This window comes from Oryctolagus cuniculus, chromosome 17, assembly GCF_964237555.1.
Source record: "Oryctolagus cuniculus chromosome 17, mOryCun1.1, whole genome shotgun sequence".
NCBI lineage: Eukaryota > Metazoa > Chordata > Mammalia > Lagomorpha > Leporidae > Oryctolagus > Oryctolagus cuniculus.
In genome coordinates, this window is record NC_091448.1 from 47,371,694 (window position 1) to 47,399,239 (window position 27,546).

The following is a 27,546-nucleotide window of genomic DNA, read 5'->3' on the forward strand; positions in this document are numbered from 1 at the left end:
TATCTCAAGACATTTTAAACCCAAATATATGTATAAAAAATATGATAGTTAACAAACAAGTTAAAACCAAACCTCTCAAACCTCTTCAGATCTGAAATCCAAGATACTTTCATTAATTCTGTGCTTTATTGGGGGAAGAAAATTGGGGAACAATTGTAAAGATTTGTTTTATTTCTACTAGGGGAAGAGGTAGATAAATAGAATTGTTTTCCAATTTGTTTACCACTGTATACAAAGATACCTACACACACATATATACATAAATACACTGAAAATACCCCAACAACAACAAAAACGAAGCAAAAAAAAAATCAAACCTAACACCCTCAAACTGCACCAGTACTTCATATTTCAACCAAAAGAATAGATCCTGGGAGAAAGTACAAAATCAAATGACCGAACAATGCTGAACAAACAGCATTATTAATATGCAAGATATTTATATTACTGAACTAGTAACAGTGATGTTCTCTGTGTGTGTAAACTTTGGAACCACATAGCTGATTTGTTAAATCTAGTCCGTGCTAGCTTCCAAAAACCAAGAATGAATTTAGTTAGCTTCATTCTTTGATGCTTCATCACAATTTTCTACAAGACCTGAAACATCATCATCTTCCTCATCAATGTCTTCTGGTTTCGGCGCTTTGCTATCCAGCACTTGCCGCGGGAACTGTTCAGCTAACTTCCTAAGGCTTGTTAAGCTGTCAGCACCAAGCTGACTTAATATTCCAGGAAGCATTTCCGTGATTGGCTTGACTTCTGCATGACCACTGTTAGAGGTGTTCGCCGAGAGGCAAGCTTGGACTTTGGGATTGTTGAAATGAATAACTGTCCCGTCGTCTTTAATCACGCTCACTCTTCACTACCAGCTATATTCTTCAGCCAGTTTTCTGAGAGCACTCTGAAGCTTTTTGTTGACAGCTGTAGCTGTTCACTGTTCACTACCTTCTCTCTGTGAGCTGTACCCTTGCCCCCTCTCTGGACCTGAGCCTGAAGTTTGGCTAACTGTTCTTGATTCATGCTGTTGGTAAACCTGGAGCAGGGAGGGGCCTCCAAGACCAGCACGCAGGGAGAACAAGATGGCTGCCTCAGTGAGACAGAGACAGACTGAAATTACTTTGTTTTTAGTGTGTTTTCTCTTAGGTTTTACTATTAGGGTAATGCTAAATAATTGATAAGTCTTCTACTTTTTATATGCTCAGCAGTGGTTTGGATAATTTTAGGAGGTAAATATCCATAATTAAATACCTATCTTTTTTTTTTTTTTTTTTTAATGATTTACTTATTTGAAAGGCAAAATTAGAGAGAGGGAGAGAGGTCTTCCATCCGTTGGTTCACTCCCCAAATGGCTACAATGGCTGGAACTGTGCCGATCCAAAGCCAGGAGCCAGGAGCCTCTTCCGGTACTCCCACATGGGTGCAGGGGCCCAAAGACTTGGGCTGTCTTCCACTGCTTTCCCAGGCCATAGCAAAGAGCTGGATCAGAAGTGGAGCAGCCAGGACTTGAACCACCATCCATATGGGATGCTGGCACTGCAGGTGGCAGCTTTATCCACTGTGGCACAGCGCCAGCCCTGCTCATCTGTTTTTACAGGGAATTTATATCTGATTTTAAGATTTATTTTATTTATTTGAAAGGTAGAATTATAGAGAGATATCTTCCATTCACTGGTTCACTTCCCAGATGGCCACAGTGGGAGCCAGGAGCTTCTTCCAGGTCTCCCATGTGGGTACAGGGGCCCAAGCACTTGGGCCATCCATTGCTGCTTTCCCAGGCATATTGGCAGGGAGCTGAATTGGAAGTGGAACAACCAGGACTCAAATAGCATACATATGGGATCCCAGCGCTGCAGGCCACAGAGCCAGCCCCTCAAGCATATTTAAGTATCATAATCCAGTATAAAAACCTGATCAACTGATTGATTATAAAAATCCAAAATAAAACTGTGAGCCCATTTAAAAAATAAAGCAAGATGGAATTGAGTTTGGTACTGCTTAAGTTTTACTCTAAACCATCCGTGTTCTTCACCTCCACTACCACTCCCCTAATTCAGGCCACTTTCATTTCTTCTCTTGTGTTGGTCTCCGTCCCTGCAGAAGGAAATTCCTTCTTCCTCTTGCATTGTGTCTTTAAAATGCAGATGTGTTCACCATATTCTTGTCAAGAATACACTGAGCAACAACTTTGGCCAGTTGCTGAATTAAATACTGCAGAGGGCCAGCACCGTGGTGTACTGAGTAAGGCCGCCATCTGTGGTGGCAGCATCCCATATGGGTGCTGGTTCGAGACCTGGCTACTCTCAATCCAGTGCTCTGCCATGGCATGGGAAAGCAGTTGAACGTGGACCAGTTCCTTGGGCCCCTGCACCCACATGGGAGACCCGGAGGAAGCTCCTGGCTTCAGATCAGCGCAGCACCAGCCATTGTGGTCATTTGGGGAGTAAACCAGCCGATATAAGACCTCTTTTTCTCTCTCTTGCTCTTTCTCTCTCTCTCTCTCTCTCTCTCTCTCTGCCTCTGCCTCTGCCTCTCCACCTCTCTGTAACTCTGCCTTCCAAATAAATAAATAAATATTAAAAAGCAGAACACCCTCCTTTATTGAAAGTGGAGTCTAGTAGGAACTAGAGATAATAAAATAGTTGGTAATGAATATATAAATAAAAGCCGCGATAAGTATTCTGAAGAAACCATGGCTGTAGAATGAATAGGACAAAGAAACTGATCTAAAAGAGGATTTGAGGAAGTATCTCTGGAAGAGGTGGTGTTGAAGGTGAGAACTAAAGAATGAGTATTAGGAGCAGACGTTTGGCACAGCAGTTAAGACACCACTTAAAATTCCTGCATCCCACATCGGAGTGCCCAGGGTCAAGTACCAGCTGCTTTTCCAATTATTGCATCCTACAGGCGATGATTCCAGTGCTTGGGTCCCTGCTACCCATATAGGAGACCCAGATTAAGTTCTGAGCTTCTGGCTTTGGCCTGATCCAGGCCAGGCTATTGTGCCAACAGATGGGAGATTTTTCTCTTTGTCACTTTTCAAATAAACAAAAATTTTCAAAATGAATAAATAGCAAGGATTGGATGGGGCAGAATGAGAAAGAACATCACATTCAGAGAGCAGTGTGGCAGGTGGGATCTCAGAGAAGTCAGTGCAGCTGAAGAGCAGAGTGCACTGAGACGTGTAGGACGAGCTGGAGAGAGGCTAGCAAGGCAGGGCTGTGCAAGCCTTGTGAGTCATGTCAGTGGGTTTGGTTTTGATTGAGGTCTTTGGGAAGTTATTAAGTCAGAGAACTGAGTTTTTAAGGATAGATAATTATAGTTTTTAAAAATCCACTGTCATCATTGGTTTTTGCTGGGAAAAGTAATTGTTTAAATGTATGTTTCTGAAACGGATCATCTCATCGTGCCACGTATTCTTGTGTTTAATGATATAAATTCTTATCATGTCAGTGGCTCCTTGCAGATACGATAGGTAGCAAGGGTGCTGCATTCTAATTAAGGGACTCACTGGGAAATGAGCACCTGTAATCAGATAGCCTTGATGATGATGCAGTGAGAGATTAAGGAAAATGTTTCTGCAGGCATTGATAGCATGTATTTCTCAAGGGTCAGTAATGGGAACAGCTGACAAAGGGAAATGGTTTTACTGGGACGATCACTGGGGGAGGCTTGTCACTTGAAAGGTGTTGCATTAACTTCTCCTGACTTCTTGCTGTGTGTCTGCCTTTGTAGGAGAGTAGTCATTTTGATGGAAGTAGAAGTTCTGAAGTCAGCTGAAGCGGTCGGAATGAAGATCGGCAATCCGGTGCCCTACAATGAAGGTACACGGCGCTCGGGTGGATTCCTCCTCATGCATCTGGATGCTGCCTTTTGGATTTGGTCTCATCTGTTAGACCTAATAAAGCAGTGGCAGTTGGGGTGTCCAGGAGCTGAGCTGTTCTGTTTCTTGTAATACTGAAGTATAATGTAAGAAAAAAAGAGGAAAATGTGAGAGTGAGAATATAATGGACTCAGATCTATTTACAGTAGACTAAAAGACATTAAATATTGAGGATATTTAGGATATTTGTATATAAGTAAGAAATATTTTTTTTGACAGATAGATGGTGAGAGAGAGACAGAAAGGTCTTCCTTCCGTTGGTTCACCCTCCAAATGGCTGCTACAGCCGGAGCTATGCCTATCTGAAGCCAGGAGCCAGGTGCTTCCTCCTGGTCTCTGATGCGGGTGCAGGGGCCCAAACACATGGGCCATCCTCCACTGCCCTCCCGGGCCACAGCAAGAGAGCTGGACTGGAAGAGGAGCAACCAGGACTAGAACCCGGGCTCATATGGGATGCCGGCGCCGCAAGGCGGAGGATTAACCAAGTGAGCCATGGCGCCGGCCCCTATTTATTTATTTTTTTAAAGATTCATTTGAAAGTCAGAGTTACACAGAAAGAGAGAGAGAGAGGTCTTCCATCCGATGGTTCACTCCCCAGATGGCCGCAACGGCTGGAGCTGCGCTGATCCGAAGCCAGGAGGCAGGAGCTTCTTCCAGGTCTCCCACATGGGTGCAGGGGCCCAAGGACTTGGGTCATCTTCTGCTGCTTTCCCAGGCCACAGCAGAGAGCTGGATCGGAAGAGGAGCAGCCAGGACTAGAACCAGCGCCCATATAACCCACCGTGCCACAGCGCCAGCCCCAACAGTTAATATCTTTAATATTTACTGCTGGAGCCGGCATTGTGGTTCAGCGGCTGCCGATGACACCAGCATCCCATATGGGCACCAGTTGAAGTTCCTAGTGTTCCACTTCTGATCCAGCTCTTTGCTGATGTGCCAGGGAAAGCAGTGGATGATGGCTTGAATGTTTGGGTCCCGTACCCAGCTGGGAGACCCGGAGGAAGTTCCTGGCTCCTGGCTTTGGTTTGGCCAAGCCCTGACTGTTGTGGCTATTTCCAGTGGATGGAAATCTCTCTCTCTCCCTGTCTTTCTCTCTGTGTGACGCTGCCTTTCAAATAAATAAAGTTAATCTTTTAAAGTACTGTATTTAAAAAAAAAAAGATTTAGGGGCCGGTGCTGTGGCGCAGCGGGTCAATGCCCTGGCCTGAAGCCCCAGAAGCCCATATGGGCGCCGGTTCTAGTCCTGGCTGCTCCACTTCTAATTCAGCTCTCTGCTATGTTCTGGGAAGACAGTGGAGGATGGCCCAAGTGCTTGGGCACCTGCACCCAACTGGGAGACCCAGAAGAAGCTCCTGGCTCCTGGCTTCGGATCAGCACAGCTCCACCCATTGCGGCCAATTGGGGAGTGAACCATCGATGGAAGACCTCTCTCTCTCTCTGCCTCTCCTCTCTGTGTAACTCTTTCAAGTAAATAAATAAATCTCTTTAAAAAAATAAAGATTTATTAATCTATTTGAAAGGCAGAGCTCAGAGAGATGGGTTTTCTAGTCATTGGTCTGTTACCCAAATGGCCACAACGGCCAGGGCTGAGACAAACCAAAGCCAGGTCTTCAACTGGGTCTCCCTCATGGGTACAGGGGCACAAGCAATTCAACCTGTCTCCACTGCTTTCCCAGGCACATTGGCAGGGATCTGCATAGGAAGTAGAGCAGCTAGGTCTTGAACCGGTGCCCCTATGGGATGCAGGTGGCAGCTTTACCTGCTATGCCACAGTGCCGGCCCCTACTGCTTTTTTTTTTTTTTTTTTTTTTTTAAATATATCCAGGAAAAAATCCTCATGAAACAAAAGCAGGCATTGGATAAGAATAGTAGACTGTTCACTGTAGTTTGTCAATACTAAGAAAGACGTTTCACCCTCAGTAGTCGTCTTTGTCGTGCTCCTGATCTTGGGACATCACCATTAAATGTGATGCTAGCCGGCACCGCGGTTCACTAGGCTAATCCTCTGCCTCTGGCGCTGGCACCCTGGGTTCTAGTCCCGGTTGGGGCGCCGGATTCTGTCCTGGTTGCTCCTCTTCTAGTCCAGCTCTCTGCTGTGGCCCGGGAAGGCAGTGGAGGATGGCCCAGGTCCTTGGGCCCTGCTCCTGCATGGGAGACCAGGAGGAAGCACCTGGCTCCTGGTTTCAGATTGGTGCAGCGTGCCGGCAGTAACATGGCACTGGCCGTAGCGGCCACTTGGTTGGTGAACCAATGGAAAAAGGAAGACCTTTCTCTCTCTCTCTCTCTCTCTCTCTCACTGTCTAACTCTGCCTGTTCAAAAAAAAAAAAAAATGTGATGCTAGCTACAGATTGTTTTTATCAGGGTTTGGAGGTTTACCCTTATTCCTAGTTTGCTGGGAATCTTTATTAGGAATGGATGGTGAATTTCATCAAATGTCTGTTGATGATCATGTGGTTTTTCTTTTTTAGTTGATTAATATGGTAAATTATATTGATTGATTTTTCAGTGCTAAACCAGACTTCTGGGATAAGTCTGTATATCACTGTGATGTGTTATCCTCTTTACATATAGTTGGATTAGATTTGCTAAATCCATTTGATTTGATTTGATTGAGCATTTTTACATCTGTATTCATGGGAGATATTAAAGTCAGTAATCCCTTTTTTTTGACTATGTCCTTGTCTGATTTTGGTATGAGTAATTCTGACCTCAGAATGAGGTGGAAAAGTGTTCTCTCTTAAATTTTCTGGAAAAGCCCATTGACTTGGTATTACTTCTTCCTTGAATGAAGCCATCTGGGCCCAGTGTTTTCATGGAAAGGCTTTAAGCTTCAGTTTAGCAGATAGGTACAGAGTTATTCAGATAGTATTTCTTTTTTCTTCTTTGATTAATTTATTTATTTGAAAGAGTGACAGGAGGCAAGAGAGAGAGAGAAATTGATCTTCCCTTCCACTGGTTCACTCCCAAATGCGGGCAACAGCCAGCGCAGCGCCGGGCAGGAGATGGCAGTCAGGAGCCAGGAGCTCCATCTGGGTCTCCCACGTGACTGGCAGGGACTCACGGACTGAGTCATCCCCTGCTGCTTCCTTACACGCATTAACAGGGAGCTGAGCTGGAGTGTAGTCGTTGGGACACTATGCGCACTCTTGTATGGGTGTGCTTGTCCCACGCATCAGCTCTTACCCGTCTGCCACCATGCCTGCGCCATCAGTTTTCTTCATGAGTGCCTTTCAGAAGATTGTGTGTATCAAGGACTTTGACCATTTCATTTAAGTTCTTGAATTTATTGGCCTATATAAATGGAGATACCCTATAATATTCCCTAATTATCTTTTAGAATCTGATGGTGTCACCTCTCTCATTCTTGATAGTGGTACTTTTTGTGTTCTCTTTTTGTTGTGATCAGTTTGATTAGAAATTTCTTGATTTTATTGGTCTTCCCAAAGAACTGGCTTTAGTTTCTCCTTTGTTTTCTATTCTATTGATTTATGCTTTTCTTCTTTACTGTTTGCTTTCTTCTGCTTTTGGTTTTATGTGTTCTTTTTCATGTTTCTTAGGGGAGAAGCTGAGTTCATTGATTCAAAACCTTTCCTCTTTTCTAATAACAGGCACATAGTGTTATGAATGTACTCCCAAGTACTGCTTTAACAGCATCAAGCAAATTCTTGGTTTTACTCCATTCAAAATTCCTTCTGATTTCTCTTTTAGTTTAACACTGTTTTTCAGAAATGCGTTTGATTTCCAGATGTGTAGATTTTCTAGGAATCTTTTTGTTACTGATATCTAATTTAAGTTCCAGTGTGTAATGTCAAACAATATACTTTGATTGACTTGAATCCTATTAAATTTATTGAGTGTTATTTTTATGTCTCGGGTTATAGTGTCTGGGTAAATTATATGTGTACTTGGAAAGAGTATGTATTCCGTTGTTGGGTGGAGTAATCAATAAATGTCAATTAGGTGAGTTAATGTTGTTCAAGTATTCTGTAGCCTTGCTGATTTTCTGTTTATTTGTTCTGCCAGTATTCAGAGAGGAATATTGAAATGGGTGGCTATAATTGTAGGTTTCTCTGTATCTCCTTGTAGTTCTGTTTTCATATTTTGAAAGTCTGTTATTAAATGTGTAAACATTTAGAATTTGGATGTCCTTTTGATGAATTGCCTCCTTTATTATTATAAATGACATCATTTTTCCTGGTAAAATTCTTTATTTTGAAATCTCCTTTGATATTAGTAGCCACCTTAACTTTTTCCTTTTTCTTAACCTATTTATGTCTTTACAGTTTACATCTATTCTTGCAAATAGTGTATAGGTAGGTCTTGCTTTTTTGTCCAACTTGATAATTTCTGCTTTTTAATTGGGGAGCGTATATTGTTTTTATTGTGGTTATTGATAGGAGGAGGTTTAAGTGTTTCACCTGGCTATTTGTCTTTCATTTGTCCTGTCTGATTTTCTTCTTCTTTCTTTTGGCTTTAGAACTTTTTATTTCTGTGACTCCTTTTCTCTCCTTTGGTGGCTTATTAATTCTAATACCTTGTTTTGTTATTCTGCTGATACTTTGGGCTTTGTAGTATGCACTGTGCCTTGTTCTGGTCTATGATTGAGTGATATACCACTTCATGTGGAAATTTCAGTTCCTGAAGCAACCCACTGGTGTGACTTTGGACAAGTCATTCCATTGTCCAGACAACTGACCCTTAAAATAATGCCTTTTCCCCTGACAGTAGGTGATGGTGCTGAATACCCTCCTAGGGCCTAAGTCTGAGCTTCTCCACCTTTCCCTCTCTGTCTGTTACTCAGTTAGGCAAAGGTTAGGACTGAACTCCAGACAGGAAAACCAAGATAGAATGTAGTTTGCCTCTAGCAAGAATTACTGGGGTCAACTTCATTTTGTCCTTAAGCAAGAGAGACCATGTTAAGTAGAGAACAAGTACAGGAAAGATGACAGAGTTCTCTTAGGGTAACAGTGTAAGTAAGATGACATATTTAAAGTACGGAAGGAAAAAAAACATTTACTTATGCTCAGCAAAAATATCTTTCAAAAGCCGAAGGCAGACAATTTTTAGGTACACAAAAGCTGAAGGAGCTCATCACCAGCAGGTCTTCACTACAGGAACTGCTAGATGTTACCAGCTGGGAACAGGGCCCAGACAAGGGAACAAAGAGCAGTCGAGGGCCGGTGCTGTGGCTCAGTGGTTAAAGCCCCAGCACCCATATGGGATGTGCCTGGGAAAGCAACAGAGGATGGCCCAAGTCCTTGTGCCCCAGCACCGTCGTGGGAGACCCAGAAGAAGCTCCTGGCTCCTGGCTTTGACCTGGCCCAGCACTGTCCATTGTAGCCAGGGATACTTTCCCAGGCAAAGTAGCAGGGAGCTGGATTTGAAGTGGAGTAGCCAGGACTTGAACAGGCGCCCATATGGGATGCTGGTACTTCAGGCTGTGGCTTTAACCCACTGCGCCACAGCGCCGGTCCCAATATCTGTTTCTTTTAATAAACATTGATTTTATTTTACTTTTTGGATAGATAAAATAGCTATGATTTCGGAAGTCAAAACTACAAAATTATACATCCAGAAACTATTCCTGTCCCTGCCTCCCTGCCTACTGCTGCCCTTTTTAGGTACCAGATTTTCTTTTTATCCTTCAGGTGTTCCTTTATGCAAATCTAACCCAGTGCAAATATTGTATATTCTCATCCTCTACTCCACTTTGCTTACACTAAAGGCAACGTATTATGCATTCTATCTTGTCTCTTGTTTTATTTTATTTTATTTTATTTTTTTAAGATTTACTCATTTGAAAGGCGGAGTTAGAGGGAGAGAGAGACAGGGAGCGAGGTCTGACATCTGCTGGTTTGCTACCCAAGTGGCCGCATCTACCAGGGCTGGAAGTAGCATTGTTGCAGCATCTACTTCCTGACAGCATGTTTCACAGCAGTGGCTTCTATTCTCTGGGGAAAGTAAAGAAACTCCATTGTTAGTGGTTAGAGAACCAGTTAGATTTTTATCCAGAGGATCCAGAGGCTGCTTTTAAATGTCCCGTTTCCCTTTTGGTCAGAGTCGATGATAGGTAGCTGACAGAGTGAAAGAGCTGAAGACTTATAATCTTGATCCACATCACTGGAACGGTTTGATTGTGAGTGGCACAGGATGGAAGTGGAGTCTCGGCATTACTGATCCAGAATGTAGTTTTTGCATTTTTAAAAAGATTTTTATTCAATGCTAGCCTGGATTATTTCTGGTTTTGTGGCCAGCTGCTGGGTTGCAGTACAGTAATTGACAGCAGTTGCTGCTGTTCAGAATGCACTGGGCTTCTTGCCATCCATTTGGTTCAGGGTTGTCTGTTGTCTCTTGTGCCAGATCAGCAAATGTGACCCACACAGGAGTTAAGAATTGCTCTAGTAAATGGATTAGTAGCTTCTCATAATTTTCAGATATTGTGACTAGTTGTATTATATAGAGAGTTATTGCAGCCAGAATTGGTTATTTACAACTGAAAACATTTTTTTTTAATGTATTTATTTAGGGGCTGGTGTTGTGGTGTAGCAGGTAAAGCTGCCACCTGCATTGCTGGCAGCCCATATGGGTGCTAGTTTGAGTCCTGGCTGCTCCACTTCCAATCCAGCTCCTGCTAATGCACCTGGGAAAGCAGTGGAAGATGGCCCAAGTGTTTGGGCCCCTGCGCTCAGGTGAGAGACCTAGAGGAAGCTCCTGGCTCCTGGCTTCAGCCTGGCTCAGTTGTGGACTTTGCAGCTATCTGGGGAGTGAACCAGCAGATGGAGGACCACTCTGTCTGCTCCTGCCTCTCCCTTTCTGTAGCTCTGCCTTTCAAAATAAATAAATAAACAAGTCTTTTTATTTTATTTATTTGAAAGGCAGAGTTACAGACAGAGAGGGAAAGATAGAGTGATCTTCCATCTGCTGGTTCACTCCTCAGATGGCTGCAATGGCCAGAGCTGAGCCAGGCCGAAGTCATGAACTTCATCCTGTCTCTCATGTGAGTAGCAAGGATCCAAGTACATGGGCCATCCTCTGCTGCTTTTCCCAGGCCATTAGGAGGGAGCTGGATCTGAAGTGGAGAACCAGGACATGAACTGGCAGCACCCATTTGGGATGCTGGTGTAGCAAGTAGTGGCTTTAACCATTATGCCACAGTGCTGGTCCCTACAATTGAAAATTAATTGGTGAGGCCGGCGCCACGGCTCACTAGGCTAATCCTCCGCCTTGTGGCGCCAGCACACCGGGTTCTAGTCCCGGTCGGGGCGCCGGATTCTGTCCCGGTTGCCCCTCTTCCAGGCCAGCCCTCTGCTGTGGCCCGGGAGTGCAGTGGAGGATGGCCCAAGTGCTTGGGCCCTGCACCCCATGGGAGACCAGGAGAAGCACCTGGCTCCTGCCATCAGATCAGCGCGGTGCGGCCACAGTGTGCTGGCTGCGGCGGCCATTGGAGGGTGAACCAACGGCAAAAGGAAGACCTTTCTCTCTGTCTCTCTCTCTCTCTCACTGTCCACTCTGCCTGTCCAAAAAAAAAAAAAAAAAAAAAATTAACTGGTGAATAGTGAAGTGCATGAATTTAGTCAAACCTGTGTTCAGGATTAAATTCCTCAGGCCTGGCCTGCAACACTTGCATCCCAAATGGGTACCAGTTCCCTTTGATAGTTACAAGTCAGCTCCTTACTAAAGATTAACTCATTAAATTAAGTGACCAAGACCTTGAATCACAAAGACTCGGATCACCCCTAAAGTGATCTCAACACTAGACTGTTCTGAGAGTTTCACAGGAACTTGTGGGCCCAGGCAGACCAGAGCTGGGCCTATTACTGGCTAATCTAAGGAAGCCTCATGGACTAACCAGAGACCTACACATGGCTGATCATCCACTGTTTTGACCCTGTATCTATAAGATTGACTGCCATTAACTGGGGGGTCAGGTAAGCAGACCCAGTTTGAGGGGTTCCATAGCCGGCTAGTTTTGGAGTCTTCTGTAGCAAGACACAGAGGCATGACAATGAAGAAGGTGCTTTGTAGTTCAGATGTTTCTGATGCCGTAGAAGAGAGGGAGGCACTGGGTGAAGCATGCCAGGGTGTGTATGCTTTTATGGCTCACTGTTTATTCTTTTGGATATGTTTCGTGAAGCAGGCACAGTTTTAGTTTTTTCCAGCCACTTAGCCTCAATGCTATTTACTGAACAACTCATCTTTTCCCCTATGATTTTTGAAAATAATTTTAATGATTTAATGAAAAAAGTAATTTGGAGGAGAGGGTGGGCATTATTGCATCAGCTTTAAACCATTGCCTGTGATGTTGTGAGCCTGGGTTGTAGTCCTGACTGTTCCACTCCCAATCTAGCTAATTGCTAATGTGCCTGGGGAGGCAGCAGAAGAAGATGCCGCTACCCTCCACTTAGGAGACCAGGATGGAGTTCCTAGCTGCTGATGTCAGCCTGGAATTTAAATTAAAAAAAAAAAAGGAGGGGGGAGGATGGATCCAGCATTGTGGCATAGTGGGTAAAAGCCACTGTCTGCAACATTGGCATCCCATTTGGATACTGGTTAGTCCTGGCTGTTCCATTTCCAATCTGCCTCCGCGTTTATGTGCCTGGGAAAGTGCGAAGGATGGCCCAAGTGCTTGGGCCCCTTGCACCCACGTGAAAGACCCAGAGGAAGCTCCTGGCTCCTGGCTTCCATCTGGCCCAGCCCCAGCTATTATAGCCATTTAGGGAGTAAACCAGCAGATGGAAGATCCCTTGCTCTCGCTCTCTGTAACTCTGTCTTTCAAATAAAGAAAATCTATAAAAATTTTAAAAAGCCAGGAGTCAGGAACTTCCTCTGGGTCTCCCATGTGGTTGCAGGGACCCAGGCACTTGTGTCATCTGCTGCTGCTTTCTCAGATACATTACCTGAGAGCTGACTGGGAAGCCGAGTAGCTGGGACTTGAACCAACATTCGTGGGATGCCAGCATCACAGCCAGCGGCCCAAAGCTGTGCCACAATGCCAGTCCCCAAAATAATAAATATTATATAGAGAGATAGAGATATAGAATTTTTTTGAGAGGCAGGCAGATACAGAGAATGCCCATCCACTGTCTCACTCCCCAAATGCCCACAATGGCTGGGGCTGCTCAAGGCTGGAGCTGAAGCCAGCAGCCTGGGATGTGATCCAGGTCTCTCACTTGGGTGGTGGGGACTCAGCTACTTGAGCCATCCTCTGCTGCCCTCCCGGATTTGCAGGAAGCTAAATCAGGGCCTGGAGATGGGTATTGAATTCAAGCGCTCCAGTATGAGCTGTAGGGGTCTTAACTGCTGGGTCAGATGCCCCCTTTTTAAAATATTTCTTTATTATTCAAGAGGCAGAGAGAAAGCCCATCTAATTTAAAAAAAGATTCACTGTTGAATTTCAGGTTGTGCCTTCACAAGACATAATGTCAAAGAAGAGCAGTTCTCCCATGCAATTTCACATGACACTTTGTAAATTCAGAGATAATGGAAAAGCTAAAAAGTAAACACAAAAATTTCATTGTCAATAATCCATGATCCTTTTCTGTGTAAATAAGGCCTCTCAATTTTTCTCTCCATAGGAAGAACCAAAGAATAAACAATTCTATTTAACCTTTTTAATGTTATGCTAAATCTGTTTTACTTTAATGGCACAGTTACGTCTCATTTAGTTGTGCCAGTTAAGAGCAATATTGGCAAGTGTAAATTAAATCTGTGGATAAGATTGGAGTTAGGACCTTGGGAAGCCCAGCAGGACCTTGAACTCGGCAGTTGGAGAAGGCAGGGCCAGGGTGGCGATGGGGAGCTCTCCCAGATGTTTTTCAGCTGCCCTTGTGTGGCGCCAGCACTGTTGGTGAGCAGCCCATGGGGGGCTGACTGCTGCCTCTCCGAAGGCAATCATGAGGCAGAACCAAGTCCATTCTTTTTTTAATGATGTGTATTTTACAATTTTAGCATTCTTCAACTTCATAAACATTTGTATAAAGGGTGAGGGGCAAATAAGTACTCTGTCAGTGTGCGTTTCTTACTTTCTGCTTGAGAGATGTGTTCATTTCCCCTCCCTTCCCTTTAATCTTCCTATTTCCGTGACACAACTGCCTCTGAACTCCATTCTCATCTCTGCCTGCTGTGACAGTTCACTAGCACTTCACGGTACCTAAGACTCTTTCAACTCTTATTCTCCACCAGCTGTCGGTTGCAAAATAAGGTTGCTTTGTTTGGGAGGGAAAGGGTAGAGCCCTTTCTGAAAGCCCCCTTTCCTTTGAAGCAGGAGCACTTCAGAGACAATTGAACTGCTTTTAGGTTATTTCTTACCACCCAGATTTCTCTTCTGATAGATCCTGCCGGGAACACACTTCTGTTGATGACATCGATTTGTTGCTATGGAAATAGTGGGAATGTCACAGATTCAGCCCAGTGACTTTATTGCAGGAGAAATGGGCAAGGCTTTAGGGGAGCACCTCATTAAAACTGAAAGCTATCAATTATAAGCAGGTAAAAGGTAAATGGCGCCAAGCTTTTTTTGTACTGAAAACAAAAAGTGAGCCCCCAGCCACCTGGAATTCACTGCGTGCAGCTGAGTGCCCCATGAATTCTGACCTGTGAGAATCTTTGACAAAATTAAAAATTCACACTTAGAGAATTTCTTCTACTTGAGTTTAAATCTCTTAACCCAGATTATTTGCACTAAAATGGCCTTTCCCTTTTGGTCTTCAGGACATGGGCAGCAGCAGGCACTTCCTCCTCCAGTCACAGCAGCCAGTGCCCCGGCCAGCAAGCCCCAGCAACAGAACGGGAGCGCGGGCATGGGTAAGACTGCCGCACCAGCAGACGTGTGCTGCTTACATGCGTCAAGCTTGTGAACAATGTTTTGAAATTTAATCTGGGACAAAAGGGAGTTTTCAAAATGCCATTCGTGACAGAGTTGCATCTTGCAAAGAAATAATTCCAGTTCTGTTGTAGAGAATGTGATGAGCAAAATGATAGCTGTTTAAGATACTTAATATTATGCCGTTTTTTCTTGAACATAATGAGCATGCTCTTCTGGATTAATGGTTTAGCCAGTCAGTCCTCACAGCTTTAGGTTTTGCACCCTCTCACTTTCTGTGAATTTGCATACCTTTTAAATTCTCACCTGTTAACCACCTGGGATCTACTTACTAGATGGGGCTTGCCTGTCTCCAGGTTTTCCACTTTGGGCTCTCATGGGTATTTTTTGTTGACTTGAATATAGCGTCATTTATATTGGTCATAGGTTCTGCTTCTCAGTCTCCTGGATGAGAAATAGTTTCTTCGTTTAACTTCCTGTGCAGCGGATCCAGAGAGACCCTAATGGAATCATTTTGTTTACTTTTTGGACTACATTTTAGGAATCTTTGATCTAGAAACTCATCATTGAGAAATAACGATTTGTAGAATGTGATGAGATTTATATTTAGAGGTCCTTTTTCCCCCCTCACAATCTCTCCGCCCTCCAGCCTTCCATTTCTATGTTGCAGCGCAGGATTCTAAGAAAAGCAAGGTTAGGACGTCACTGTTGTTTCTATGAAACTTTCAGGACATGGGACCCTTTCCCCGTTGGTCTTTATTTTTCTATGCCTTACGGTATCTGCCTGCCTAACAACCTCTCCATCTACCTTTGTAAGTAGATGTGTTCGTACCCAGCTCTCAAATCATGAACTGTTGAAGGAGGGTAGTGGTTATCTGAAATGATTAAATAATCTGCAGTTACTGCCTTAGGCTGAAATAAAAAAAGAGTACAGAGTCCCTCTCCCTCTGAAGTTTTACTCTTCCAGCTTCTACCTTTGCCTTCTATTGAAATTTATTTTTTAAAAATCAGGTAATGTCGCCTAAACTAGATGGTGAAAGAAAATGGACTGGGTATATTCTGAGAGGTAGCTACTCAGCATGAAAAATTGGATGAAAGAATGCTTGTGTGTATGTCATTTGTTATCTGTTACGTATAGGGTATGTGTATACAAAGTGCATGTACTAAGTGAGTGTGAAGTGTCTAGCATAGTGTGGTACGTGCTGTGGAAACTCAATAAGTAAATGCTAGATAAATGGTGGGTTTGTGTTTTTTAACCTAATTTTCTTCTGAAGGAATGCTTTGATGTGAAAGGTAAGAAATTGCTGAACTAAATCATGTTTTCTGAAGAAACATGGAGGTTGAAGCTTTACAGAGCCAGTGTGTGTGTGTGTAAGGAGTTCATCAGCTTATAGTTGGCTTCAGTTCCCTGCACTTTGCCAGTGCAGGCACTGCTGGGGCTTGGACAATAGAGGCAGAAGGTCATGGTGGCCACACACCCACATGTCTTGACAAAAGTCATTCTTGCCCTTGGCTCCCGACTAGATACAATCCTACCAGAGTTCATTCTAGACTTCTGAGCCCCATAGGCCAGTTGAGAACTGAGAGTTTTCTGTGGATATTTTAAGGTGATACGTTGGTGATAGGTATGCTTCACCTCACATGATTCTCCGCTAGGTCACATACCTCCCTGGGTTTTTTTCTTGTGCAACTAGTAACGTGCCATCAGTTTTGCCAATCAAGAAAGCTGTCCTGGGATGTGTATTGTGGTGTAGTGGGTTAAGGCACCTCTTGGGCTGTCTCCATCCCATGTTGGAGTGCCTTTTCAAATCATGATTACTCCATGCTTCCAATCCAACTTCCTGCTAATGCACCTAGGAAAGAAGCAGAATATGGCCCACTTCCTTGGACCCCTGCACCTATATGGGAGACTCGGAAGAAGCTCCTGGCTCCTGACTTTGGTTTGGCACAGTTCCAGCCATTGTGACCATTCGAGGAGTGAACCAGCGGATGGAAGATCTCTGTCTGTCTGTCTCTCTCCCTGTAACTGTGCCTTTCAAATAAATACATAAATCTTTTTTTAAAAAAGTTTATTTACCTGATCCATTACTTTGCCCACTGAGACAAGAAAAACGTTTCGGAGAGTAGACCACAAAAACGGCCCTGTTTCAGGACGGGCTTTGTGTTGCACAGGTTAAGTTTTGCTTAGAACACTTACATGTTGCATCAGAGAGCCAGTTTGAATCCCGGCTGCTCCACTTCCAATCCATTCCCCTGCTAATGCACCTGGGAAGCAGTGGATGATGGCTCAAATGCTTGGGCCCCTGGCTTCATGTTGGCCTCACCCTGGCTCTTACCACATCTGAGGAGTGAACCAACGGATAGAAGATCCACCCCCCACCCCCCACCCGCTGTCTTTCTGGCTCTTTCAAATAAATTAAATAAATGCTAAAAACAAAAAAAGAGGAAAGTAGGGACAGTGTATTTAAGTCAGGAAGTTTAAGTGAGCTCCTGTGTACCTCACCTTCATTCTAGATGCCTTTTCTGCTTCTCTCTCCAGTTTGCATATCTCTTGGACGCTAAGAAGGAAAAGTTGTGCCTCTCATTTTGTGGGATTTCACCTGTGGCACCCAGTTGTTGTAGAATTTATTTTTGAAGTTAAATAGAATAATGATCATCCTTTGCTTTGTTTTTAAAGGTCCACCCGTATCTAAGTCTTTTGGTGCCTCAAAGGCATTTGGAAAATCTGGAGGTTCCAGTCTGTTGAACACTGCTGGGGGAACACAGTCCAAAGTGGTACCCATTGCCAGCCTCACCCCTTACCAGTCCAAGTGAGTTACTGCTGTGGAATGTATCTACAAAATAACAGAAGTCATTTTGGGTTCTTGAGTTATTTATGTGTGAACTTCTGAATCACCATGACATAGAATAGTATTCCTCTTTTTCTTTTTCTTTTTTTTTTTCTTCCCAAGGGGAAGGAAAGTACTAATTGTGGCAGCCTTTGACTCTCTTATCAAAAAGAACGACAAAAATAGGAATCCACCAGCACTTATGGGGTTTCACTCATTATGAAAGAATTTTGAATTAAAAATATGCAATGCTTAAAGAATCAGTTGATAATCTTGTGAGGAAAAATAAGTATTTGTGCTAATCCCAAAGGCATTTCATCATCTCATAGAAATAAATGCCTTTTAGCCTAAAAATTGTTCCTGTGATTTGGTTGGCTGAGGTATACTGTTTGTGTTAACCTTGTTAACTTACCCTGAACAAGTATTTATTTTAGATGACTTTTGTCTACTAAAAATTGAGCAGTTGAAAGTGAGTTCTCTTTCCTGAATGCTTTCCAGTGTTTTTATTTACTCTTCAGCGGTGTGTAATGTGGGGACGATTTTCCCCTGTGTCGCTGTCAGGTGTAGCTCAGGCCCCAGGCACGTACATTCAGGGTGGACACCCAGACTGGCTCTCGAATCCTGTGCCTCCTTTCTTAGTGGCATCTGGGCAAGGTCCTGCTGCTTCAGTGCGTTTCCCTCGGGTGGCAAGCCCACCAACACCAAGTTCTGCTGCAAGTGAGACAGAGTTTGACACCAATTATATCAGTTCCCATAATGCAAATAGTGGCAAAATATAATTGCTGAAATTACTGCTGTTTTCTAGCTTGGAACCCTTCATTGGGGGACATTGTTACCTTGGTAATCCTTTTTGGTAAAGGAAGAGAGCTTATAAATTGACTTATTTGACAGAATGAGTTAGTGTTAAATGACTTTACGTGTTTTGCTATTTGCTTATCCCGTAAGCTGTCAAACCTGGGGTATTAATTAGCTGGTTTAAAATACAGCTAATTGTGAAAAAGTGGAATGTGCATAAGATGAGAAAAGCCATAGGAAGATGATTTCTTTCTTGATCTTTATTCTGAGTAAGGCTGCAATTACTCATATATAATCACTCTGGTTTTCAGGTGGACTATTTGTGCTCGTGTTACCAACAAAAGCCAGATCCGCACCTGGAGCAATTCCAGAGGGGAAGGGAAGCTTTTCTCCATAGAGCTGGTTGATGAAAGCGTGAGTATTTGTGGGAGCAGTGGTCAGCTCTGCATGCCTGCGAGCGGGTGAAAAAGTAACAGTGGGCCAGAAAGAAACTTGACTGTCATTTTGATGTTCCCTCTGTTACAGTAAGTCCTTTGATACAGCCTGGGAGTAGAGGGCTACAGGTCATAAATAAAATTCTTGTAGCAGAAGAAATCGATTTTCCAAATGTGTAAGTAGCCTCCTGGGCAGGAGGAGCCGGAGCCACCATGTCTGATTTGCTGTAGGCTCAGCTGTGGCCTCAGATGTGCTGCCTGCTGATGAGCGAATCGGGTGCTGGGCCCCGAGGAAGGCAGCAGGCACTGTGCACAGAGAATGGTGTGTGGGAAACGGGTTCTGATGGTGCAGACTCTCGCATACCTTATGTAAACAGAACTGAGGGGATGAGACAGAAAGTTTCCAGGCTGTGGAATCCTGACAATCTTGGTAGCTGCCGGTCTGCCCGTTAGTCTGGCTTATCATTCCTAAAATGTACATCAGGCTTTCTTTTCCATCTGCTGCGTACTTCCTTCTTGTTCAGATCCCTAAGAGGGCAGAAAAAATGGTTTCTTTTTTTGGGAGATGGTAACACCCAAATGTTAGACTGTATGATGACAGGATCAGAACCAGACCTTAACTCTTTACAAATTCTGCATCTAATCCATGGCGCTTTGGCTGAAATTTCAGCCCTTTAAGTTTTTTACGCATTTGATGACTTTTGACTGACTTCTTATGAAAGTGAAAGTGAAAATCAAAGCGTCTGTAACTTGAGCACACATTTTTGGCAGCAACACCTGCCTGGGGGAAGCTGGGGAGTCATTTGGTTCAGTGCACTTCCCCGTGGGCTTCACTCGTGTCGATTGCGTTCAGAACTCTCTGGTTCTAGTTTAAAAAAAAAAAAAAAATTTCCTTAATACAATGGAACACTTCCTTTTAACATTAAAAAAAAAAAAGAACTCTGGTTCTTATTGACAGAATACTGAATTATTGGAGTTTTGTTTGTTTTGAATTTCTTTTTATTTTTTTTTTTTTCTTTTTTTGAGAGGTAGAGTTACAGACAGTGAGAGGGAGAGACAGAGAGAGGTCTTCCATCCACTGGTTCACTCCCCAAATGGCCGCAATGACCGGAGCTGCGCCAATCTGAAGCCAGGAACCAGGAGCTTCTTCCTGGTCTTCCACGTGGGTGCAGGGGCCCAAGGACTTGGGCCATCTTCTACTGCCTTCCCAGGCCATAGCAGAGAGATGGATGGGAAGAGGAGCAGTCGGGACTTGAACTGGTGCCCATATGGGATGCCGGCACCACAGGCGGAGGCTTAACCTACTACACCACAGCACCGGCCCCTGTTTTGACTTTCTAACCTGAGGTTAATAAAGCATGATTCTGGGTCAGCTAGTTGAACTTCCCTGTGTCACTTGGCTAACGGTTGGAATTTGTGCCTGTAAAAGGTGTGTGCCTGGAATGGCTGTCCCCTTCCCCACTTGCGTCATCTCGATGCCCACGGCCTGTTTCTCGCGGGTCACACTTGATGCTGAACATGACCATGCTGACCGGCTCTCACTTGCCTCTGCAGGGTGAAATCAGAGCTACTGCTTTCAATGAGCAGGTGGACAAGTTCTTTCCCCTTATTGAAGTGAACAAGGTATGGTAGTGCTGGATTGAGAACTGACCCAGCCGGATGGTGGGGTGAGAGCAAGGGGAGTGTGGTCCAGTGGAGCGTTGTGTGGTGAAGAAAGGTTTTTATGTCCCACCTGATGGACTGTGTACACTTCATGGCCTCTCTTGCAGGTGTATTATTTCTCAAAAGGCACCCTGAAGATAGCCAACAAACAATTCACAGCTGTTAAAAACGACTACGAGATGACCTTCGTTAACGAGACGAGTGTGATGCCCTGTGAAGACGGGCACCATCTGCCCACGGTCCAGTTTGCTTTCACCGGGATCGACGCCCTAGAGAATAAGCCCAAGGACTCACTTGTAGGTAAGTCTGCGTGTGAAAACAAAGCCGTGGTCTCTCACTGTACCTGCGGTGTGTAGGGACGCATTACTGTGCAGTTCTTGGTCATGTTTTGACGGGAGCCCTGGCCATCTCTCCACTGACACGACGTGCCTGTGTTGCAGACATAATTGGGATCTGCAAGAGCTATGAAGATGCCACAAAAATCACAGTGAAATCTAACAACAGAGAAGTCGCTAAGAGAAATATCTATCTGATGGACACGTCTGGGAAGGTGGTGACTGCCACTCTGTGGGGAGAAGATGTGAGTACTTGCACAGAGCGGCTGTCACACACGGAAAGCGCTCCTGAGGGTGCTGCACTTGTCCCCTGCGTCCTGGGGCTTGGCTGTGCTGTCCTTTTGCTCACTTCCGCCAGCTTCGAGTGGTTTACACTTTGTGAGGCGAAATGCTCTTCCCTGTAACTCTGGGAAGGTAGCCCCAGACTCGTGCTGATGTGTTCCGAGCAGAGCTTGTGGGTATGGTTTGTCTTGCATAGATTCTTTGTACGTTGATTTCACTCACTCCACCATTAGCTGTTTTCTTTGTTGTCTGTAAAAATGCTCTGTGTGTTCTTCCTGCCAATGATACTTGTATGTGTTTGACACTTGTTTTTGCAGGCTGATAGATTTGATGGCTCTAGACAGCCTGTGCTAGCTATCAAAGGAGCCAGAGTTTCTGATTTTGGTGGGCGGAGCCTGTCTGTCCTGTCTTCAAGCACTGTCATTGTGAATCCTGACATCCCAGAGGCCTACAAGCTTCGTGGCTGGTAGGTTTTGTGGAGCTAAACAAAGGGGTCCCTTGCGCCCAGGCCTTGAGAAGTGCTGTCTGATCAGCGTCTGAGCTCCCTGCTGGGCAGGGGGCTCTGTTGCTGCATGGAGCAGCTCCTGTGTTTCTTGGTGGCCATGTGCCTTCTCCAAGGATGGCTTTGGAGCCCTGCGGCAGATGTCTGGGGAGTTGGAGAAGGCAGCGGGAATAAGCGTGCTGATGCCGACCATGATTCTGGCCCAGCCTTAGCAGCTGTGCACTGATGGGTGTGGTTTCTCTCCTAGATTTAAGCTGTGGGCGTCCGTGGGGTGGGGGAGGACTTGCTTTCCTGTGCTGCAGAGTCTTTGTGCTGATCACAGATCACATTGTTTAGTGTGTATTCACTGGACTTTGGTAAAAGCATGCTGGGAACAATGGGCTTTTTGTTGGCATTATGTTGTCATTCCTGAAGCACTCAAAGCCTGTTAAAATCTCCGCACTACATCTAGCTTTTTAGGGCCTTTGAACTGCCTTAAAAGAGCACTTCAGACTGAAACATGGTATGCAAGAATTGATGTGGTCAGGAAAACACTTTAGCCTAAGCTTCAATAATTTGTGTAGCTATAATCATAGGGCGGTGTGCGTGGGTTCCCAGCTGGGCTGTAGGGTTTAAGTGACTGAGAGTGGCCTCAGATCACATGCTCCTCACTTTTGTTTTGAGCCCAGTGTGAACCAAGAGTGATAGCTAGTATTTGATCAGTTCCACGAAACATCCAGAGGAGTGTTGCTGTCACTTGAGCTGTCTTCACGAGTGTGGCCCACATACGTGTGTCTACTCTGGTAGCTGTTATTGCATTCTGAGGTGGGGCCTGTCATTAATCCAACCAGCAGTCACCACAGCTTTGGTTCGTTTTTGTTGCTTGGTTTCCTTTCATGCTGTGGAACTCACCCCAAGTTGATTGCATGGCCACATAAGAGTCCTCATATGTTGCTTATCAGGAGCTGTGATCCTGATCAGCACAGAGACGTGGCTGTCCCTAGAACAAGGTAGCCTGGTCGGCGCACATGCCCCAGCTAGGCAAGGATTCGACGTGTTTGGATCTTGGCTCCAACAATGTGGCATCTTGTATTGTAAGAAGGGCTGCCTACCGTCTTGGCTCTTGATGCCTGATGAGCTGTCTTTGGTAGCAAATGTCTCCTTAGAGTTTTTGAAACCGTAAACTTGTGAAACTAGTAGTGGCGAAACAGATTTATGGACCTTGCTATGCCTCTGTGACGAATTTAGCCGCTTACTTGACAGCGTGGGAGCTGTGTGCCGTGTGGCAGCAGCCATTCTGCTGCATGGTCTGTTCTGAGAGCCTTCTGTATGTGGCTGGCTGCTGGTCCCCTGCCCTTGGGATGGCTGGCATGCTTTTAATCTCAGGCCAACTCCTCTGCCACAGATATATCCCTGGCCTGAAACAGGATCAAGAAATACAATCAATTTTAATAGTAACAATACAAATTAATTTTTGTGTTGGCAAAAGTAAAATCTCACTAAGAAGTAAAATCTACCCAAAAAATAAAATAAACCACAGAAAATGCCTTCTGATAAATTACTTTGTTGTGTAATTTTTTAGACTGTCTTAGACCTGAAAGAGCTTTCAGGAGTAGACATTTGGCCTGGTGGTTAAGGTACCCGCATCCCATATTGGAGTTGCTGGGTTCTGCACCCAGCTCCAGCTCCCTGCTAATGCACACTCTGGGAAGCAGCAGGTGATGGCTCAAGTACGTGGGTCCCTGTCACCCCTGTTGTGGGCATTTGGGAAGTGAACCAATGGGATGGGAGCTTGCTCTCTGTCTCTCACATCTCAGATATAGAGGGGAAAAAAACTCTCACCATGGAAACATTCTTTGCTAACCTATGACAGCTTGTCCTTTCCTTACGGCTCCATTCCAGAGAGGATAACAGTGCTGCAGCTGGGTGAGAGTGCGCATGGGGAGCCCAGGACCACACCAGAGCTCTCGTTACTGCTTTGTTGTTGTTTTCCGGTTAGTGTTTTAGGCCTTGGGCCCTCTGGCCACTGTGGGTACACACAGCTAAAATAAGGAAAGGTTGTGTTGTGCTTTGGCACTGTTTGTCTTGACCACTGGGGGGCATCGAAACAAATGAGATTCAAAGAAAGGTCGTTCCATTTATTCCATGGATGTAAGCTACAATGAGGAAGATCCTAACTCGGGCCCATGTGACCGTGACCCATGTGGAAGCCTGAGCAGGGGCCAGGTAGCCGACTCCAGGTGTTGAAACAGGCAACACACTGAGAAGTGTGCAGAGGGCCTGTCGTCATTGCCTGCTTCCTTCTCCAGGTTCGACTCGGAAGGGCAAGCCTTGGATGGTGTTTCCATCTCTGACCTCAAGAGCGGGGGGATGGGGGGCAGCAACACCAACTGGAAGACCTTATACGAAGTTAAATCGGAGAACCTGGGCCAAGGTGACAAGGTATCCTGTCTTTCCCAGCTTCCTTCACAGAGCACGGAGAGTGTGTGGAAATCTTGTGTGCTGCCACTGTCCCACGTTAATGCAGAGCTGTGACTCTTGTAGGGGCTCTGAGGAGAGCATGGCATGGTGGCCGAGGGTGGCCTCCAGAGTGAAGGAGCCCTGCCTCCCTTGGGGTACCCTCAGGCGTGTGGAGGCGGGGAGGTGTGAGCAGCTCTTGGAGGGGCCTTGACGAAGTGGGGAGACCCCAGCCATGTGTCAAGAAGGCACCTGGGAGCCAAGCACATGTCGTGCAGTGTCAGGTCCCGCTGGCCATGGGATGGTTGCCCCTTATGGGCTGAGCACCCCCGGCTACTCTGGCAAGGGCTGGCTCTGAGGTTTGTTTCAATGACCTTCCTCCTGCCTGGAGCTAACCTGTATTCTGCCACAGTTCAGTATGTAAATCATTTATTTCTCCTTTCTGTTCCTGAGAACGGCAGTCCCTGCTCCTTTATTCTCATCATACACAACACAGATTTTACTCCTCACTGTTTGGTTTCATTCCGCCACCTCATCCACGGGGATCAGCAGTAACGTACAGTGTCACCGTACAGCATCTCGAGACCCAGACAGTGCACGGGGCTGTTCCCCCGTCACAGGGACAGCTGCTTGTCTAGGCTTCCTGTCACTCTCTCCTAGATCTAAAAGGGACAGCATGGAATAAGAAATGGATCATACAAAACCCCTGTTTGCACCCACACTTTCAAGCCGTGCCTTGAATCTGGACTTCACCTGGAAATAGGGAGAAACTCTTTGGTGCCTCTTAGGAGACGCTCTTTCCAGAGCCTTCTGAGCGGGGGCCGAGCCCAAGCTCTTTACACACCCACGTTATTGACTTGCCTCTGGTTTGAGATATCAGGAATCCCTAGAGGTTGCTGACCTGGCGCTGAATTCAGGGTACACTCATAGGGAGCTGCTACGTGGCAGTACTAAGCACATACACACCCAGTTACTCACCTGACATCCTCTCTGTGGAGGTTAAAAAGTGAAACATAGCAGCAAAAACCCCAGCAGCTGACTCAGTCCGTGGGAGATTTACTTATCAGTAATGGCTCTGCTTTGAAGGCACAGGTGCTACTCACAGGTATTTTTGCATTCTTCTGAATTCAACAACTTGGACCAGGGATTGTCAAATCAGGCCACCTGCGGTTGTAAATACAGCTTTATTGGCACACAGCCACATGCTGTCTGTGGATGATTTTGCCCTTCTAAGCAGAGCTGAGTAGCTGCAACAGAGACTGTGACCGAAGGGCTTATAAGGTCTAAAATATTTACTACCTGGCTTTTTAGAGAAAAATCTTGCTGACCCCTGGCCTGGACAAAGATAAAGGTGAACCTAGTCACTGGGAATCAGCTGTTGTTTCTCATGTGGGAGGAACAGTTGATGGTGGCTGGTTCTGCGTTACTGTTTCCTGCGTCACCTTTGGAGGCTCATGGGAGCTGCGGGAGCAGGTCTTTGTCTCGTGTAGCTGTCAAGCAGAGAGGAAAGCAAGACCACTTTTAATCAATTAATTTAATCTAATTTAGGATTCGCTCCTTTGTGTTAAGGAATTACAAGCTTTAAAACTTGGTTTTTTTCCTTCATGGGTTTTGTACTCAGCACGTTTGATTTCTAAAACTACAGAATAAATTATTCTCTGTAATCACTTTGTGACTTGAGAGTTGTAATATGTAGAAGCACTCGTCACTTATGTGTAAGGGCAAGCTTTGAGCCACTGCTGGCGCCCAGTCCAGAAGCTGTGTGTGGTGCTGTGTGTCTCATGTCATTCTTTTTTCCTGAAGGCCGACTACTTTAGCTCCGTGGCAACCGTGGTGTATCTTCGCAAAGAGAACTGTATGTACCAGGCCTGCCCAACTCAGGACTGCAATAAAAAAGTGATTGATCAGCAGAATGGGTTATACCGCTGCGAGAAGTGCGACAGTGAATTTCCCAATTTCAAGTACCGCATGATCCTGTCGGTGAGTGGAGTGGCCGGGGACCGGGTGTGAGGCAGTTAGAAGCGGGGCGTTCGCAGGGGCAAGCTTGCAGATGAGTAAGTTAGCGCACTTGTTACTGTTCAGTGCATAAGGAAGTAGGAGGGCCTTTTACACAGCGAATAGCAGTGTGTCTTTCCTACTAAAAGCTCTCCTTCGAGGCCGGCGCCGCGGCTCACTAGGCTAATCCTCCGCCTAGCGGCACCGGCACACCGGGCTCTAGTCCCGGTTGGGGCGCCGGATTCTGTCCCGGTTGCCCCTCTTCCAGGCCAGCCCTCTGCTGTGGCCAGGGAGTGCAGTGGAGGATGGCCCAGGTGCTTGGGCCCTGCACCCCATGGGAGACCAGGAAAAGCACCTGGCTCCTGGCTCCTGCCATCGGATCAGTGCGGTGTGCCGGCCACGGCGGCCATTGGAGGGTGAACCAACGGCAAAAGGAAGACCTTTCTCTCTGTCTCTCTCTCTCTCACTGTCCACTCTGCCTGTCAAAAAAAAAAAAAAAAAACAACTCTCCTTCGTGCCACACGTTGCGCTGAGATGCCCCGGCTCACGTCAGTCCTGTCGTGTGGCGTTGGTGGCACTCGCCCGCTACCTGTGATGCAGACAGACTCATTTGAGGGGCGTTTCTGCAGAGCAGTAGTCGTGCGGCTGTGGCCCATCGTTTTCCCTGTGGGTGATCTGCCGTGCTGACCCTGGCAGGGCTGACTTCAGAAGAAGCCCTGCGTGCTGAGGGGCCCTCGCTTTCTCTGTGTTGTAAACATTGTAGGCTTTCTGTTTCACCCTTGTCAATGAAAGGTGTAAGTTTGTGGTTTTTTAGTGATAGTACTGAGAATAAAGATACAAGAAAACAGGCAAACTCACATTTTTCTAGAAGGTGATTTGGCAGTAATATATCAGAACCCTTAAAAATGTTTCTATTTTCTGATAGTTAACACCAGGAGTGAATTTCTTCTGAGGAAATAATCAGATGATACAGTATATAAAGTTTTCTACTATACTGTCTTGAAAAATTGGAAACAGGTTAAGTGAACTTGATACAGCTTAAATGGCTAATTCTTTGATTGACTATCCATGGAGTGGAATGCGGTGCAGGCCTTAGAATTTGCCATTTACTTGACAGTTCCCCTAGTATTTGAAAACCACAGTTAGACTATTACGTGATACAAGCTCTTGGGCTTTATTAATGAATTAAGATGGTTTGGTCTTGAGGTCTCTCTACAGACAGAATTGAGAGGAAGAATTCCAAGCTGTTGGTTGTGGTTATTTTCGGTTGATTTTTGTGTTTTAAAAAGTTCAAGGAGGGCGGCACCATGGCTCAGTAGGTTAATCCTCCGCCTGCAGCGCCAGCATCCCGTATGGGCGCTGGTTCTAGTCCCGGCTGCTCCTCTTCCAATCTAGCTCTCTGGTATGGCCTGGGAAAGCAGAAGATGGCCCAAGTCCTTGGGCCCCTGCACCCGCATGGGAGATTGGGAAGAAGCACCTGGCTCTTGGCTTTGGATTGCGCAGCTCCGGCCATAGCAGCCATTTGGGGAGTGAACCAACGCAAGGAAGACCTTTCCCTCTGTCTCTCCCTCTCA

The 27,546-nt window shown here is 45.5% G+C and overlaps 1 protein-coding gene and 1 pseudogene across 1 annotated transcript in view; one reads left to right on the top strand and one right to left on the bottom strand.

Moving 5' to 3' along the window:
- Positions 1 to 27,546, top strand: part of RPA1 (replication protein A1) — a 61,839-nt gene that overhangs the window by 27,528 nt on the left and 6,765 nt on the right. Inside the window, exons 5-14 of the mRNA XM_008270927.4 lie at positions 3,733 to 3,821; positions 14,592 to 14,684; positions 17,381 to 17,513; positions 18,638 to 18,740; positions 20,315 to 20,383; positions 20,530 to 20,722; positions 20,863 to 21,002; positions 21,357 to 21,505; positions 23,830 to 23,962; positions 25,781 to 25,957. Of these exons, the coding sequence (XP_008269149.1) occupies positions 3,733 to 3,821; positions 14,592 to 14,684; positions 17,381 to 17,513; positions 18,638 to 18,740; positions 20,315 to 20,383; positions 20,530 to 20,722; positions 20,863 to 21,002; positions 21,357 to 21,505; positions 23,830 to 23,962; positions 25,781 to 25,957 (1,279 nt within the window). The remainder of the gene's footprint in view (positions 1 to 3,732; positions 3,822 to 14,591; positions 14,685 to 17,380; positions 17,514 to 18,637; positions 18,741 to 20,314; positions 20,384 to 20,529; positions 20,723 to 20,862; positions 21,003 to 21,356; positions 21,506 to 23,829; positions 23,963 to 25,780; positions 25,958 to 27,546) is intronic.
- Positions 488 to 1,020, bottom strand: LOC103351489 (transcription factor BTF3 homolog 4 pseudogene; annotated as a pseudogene).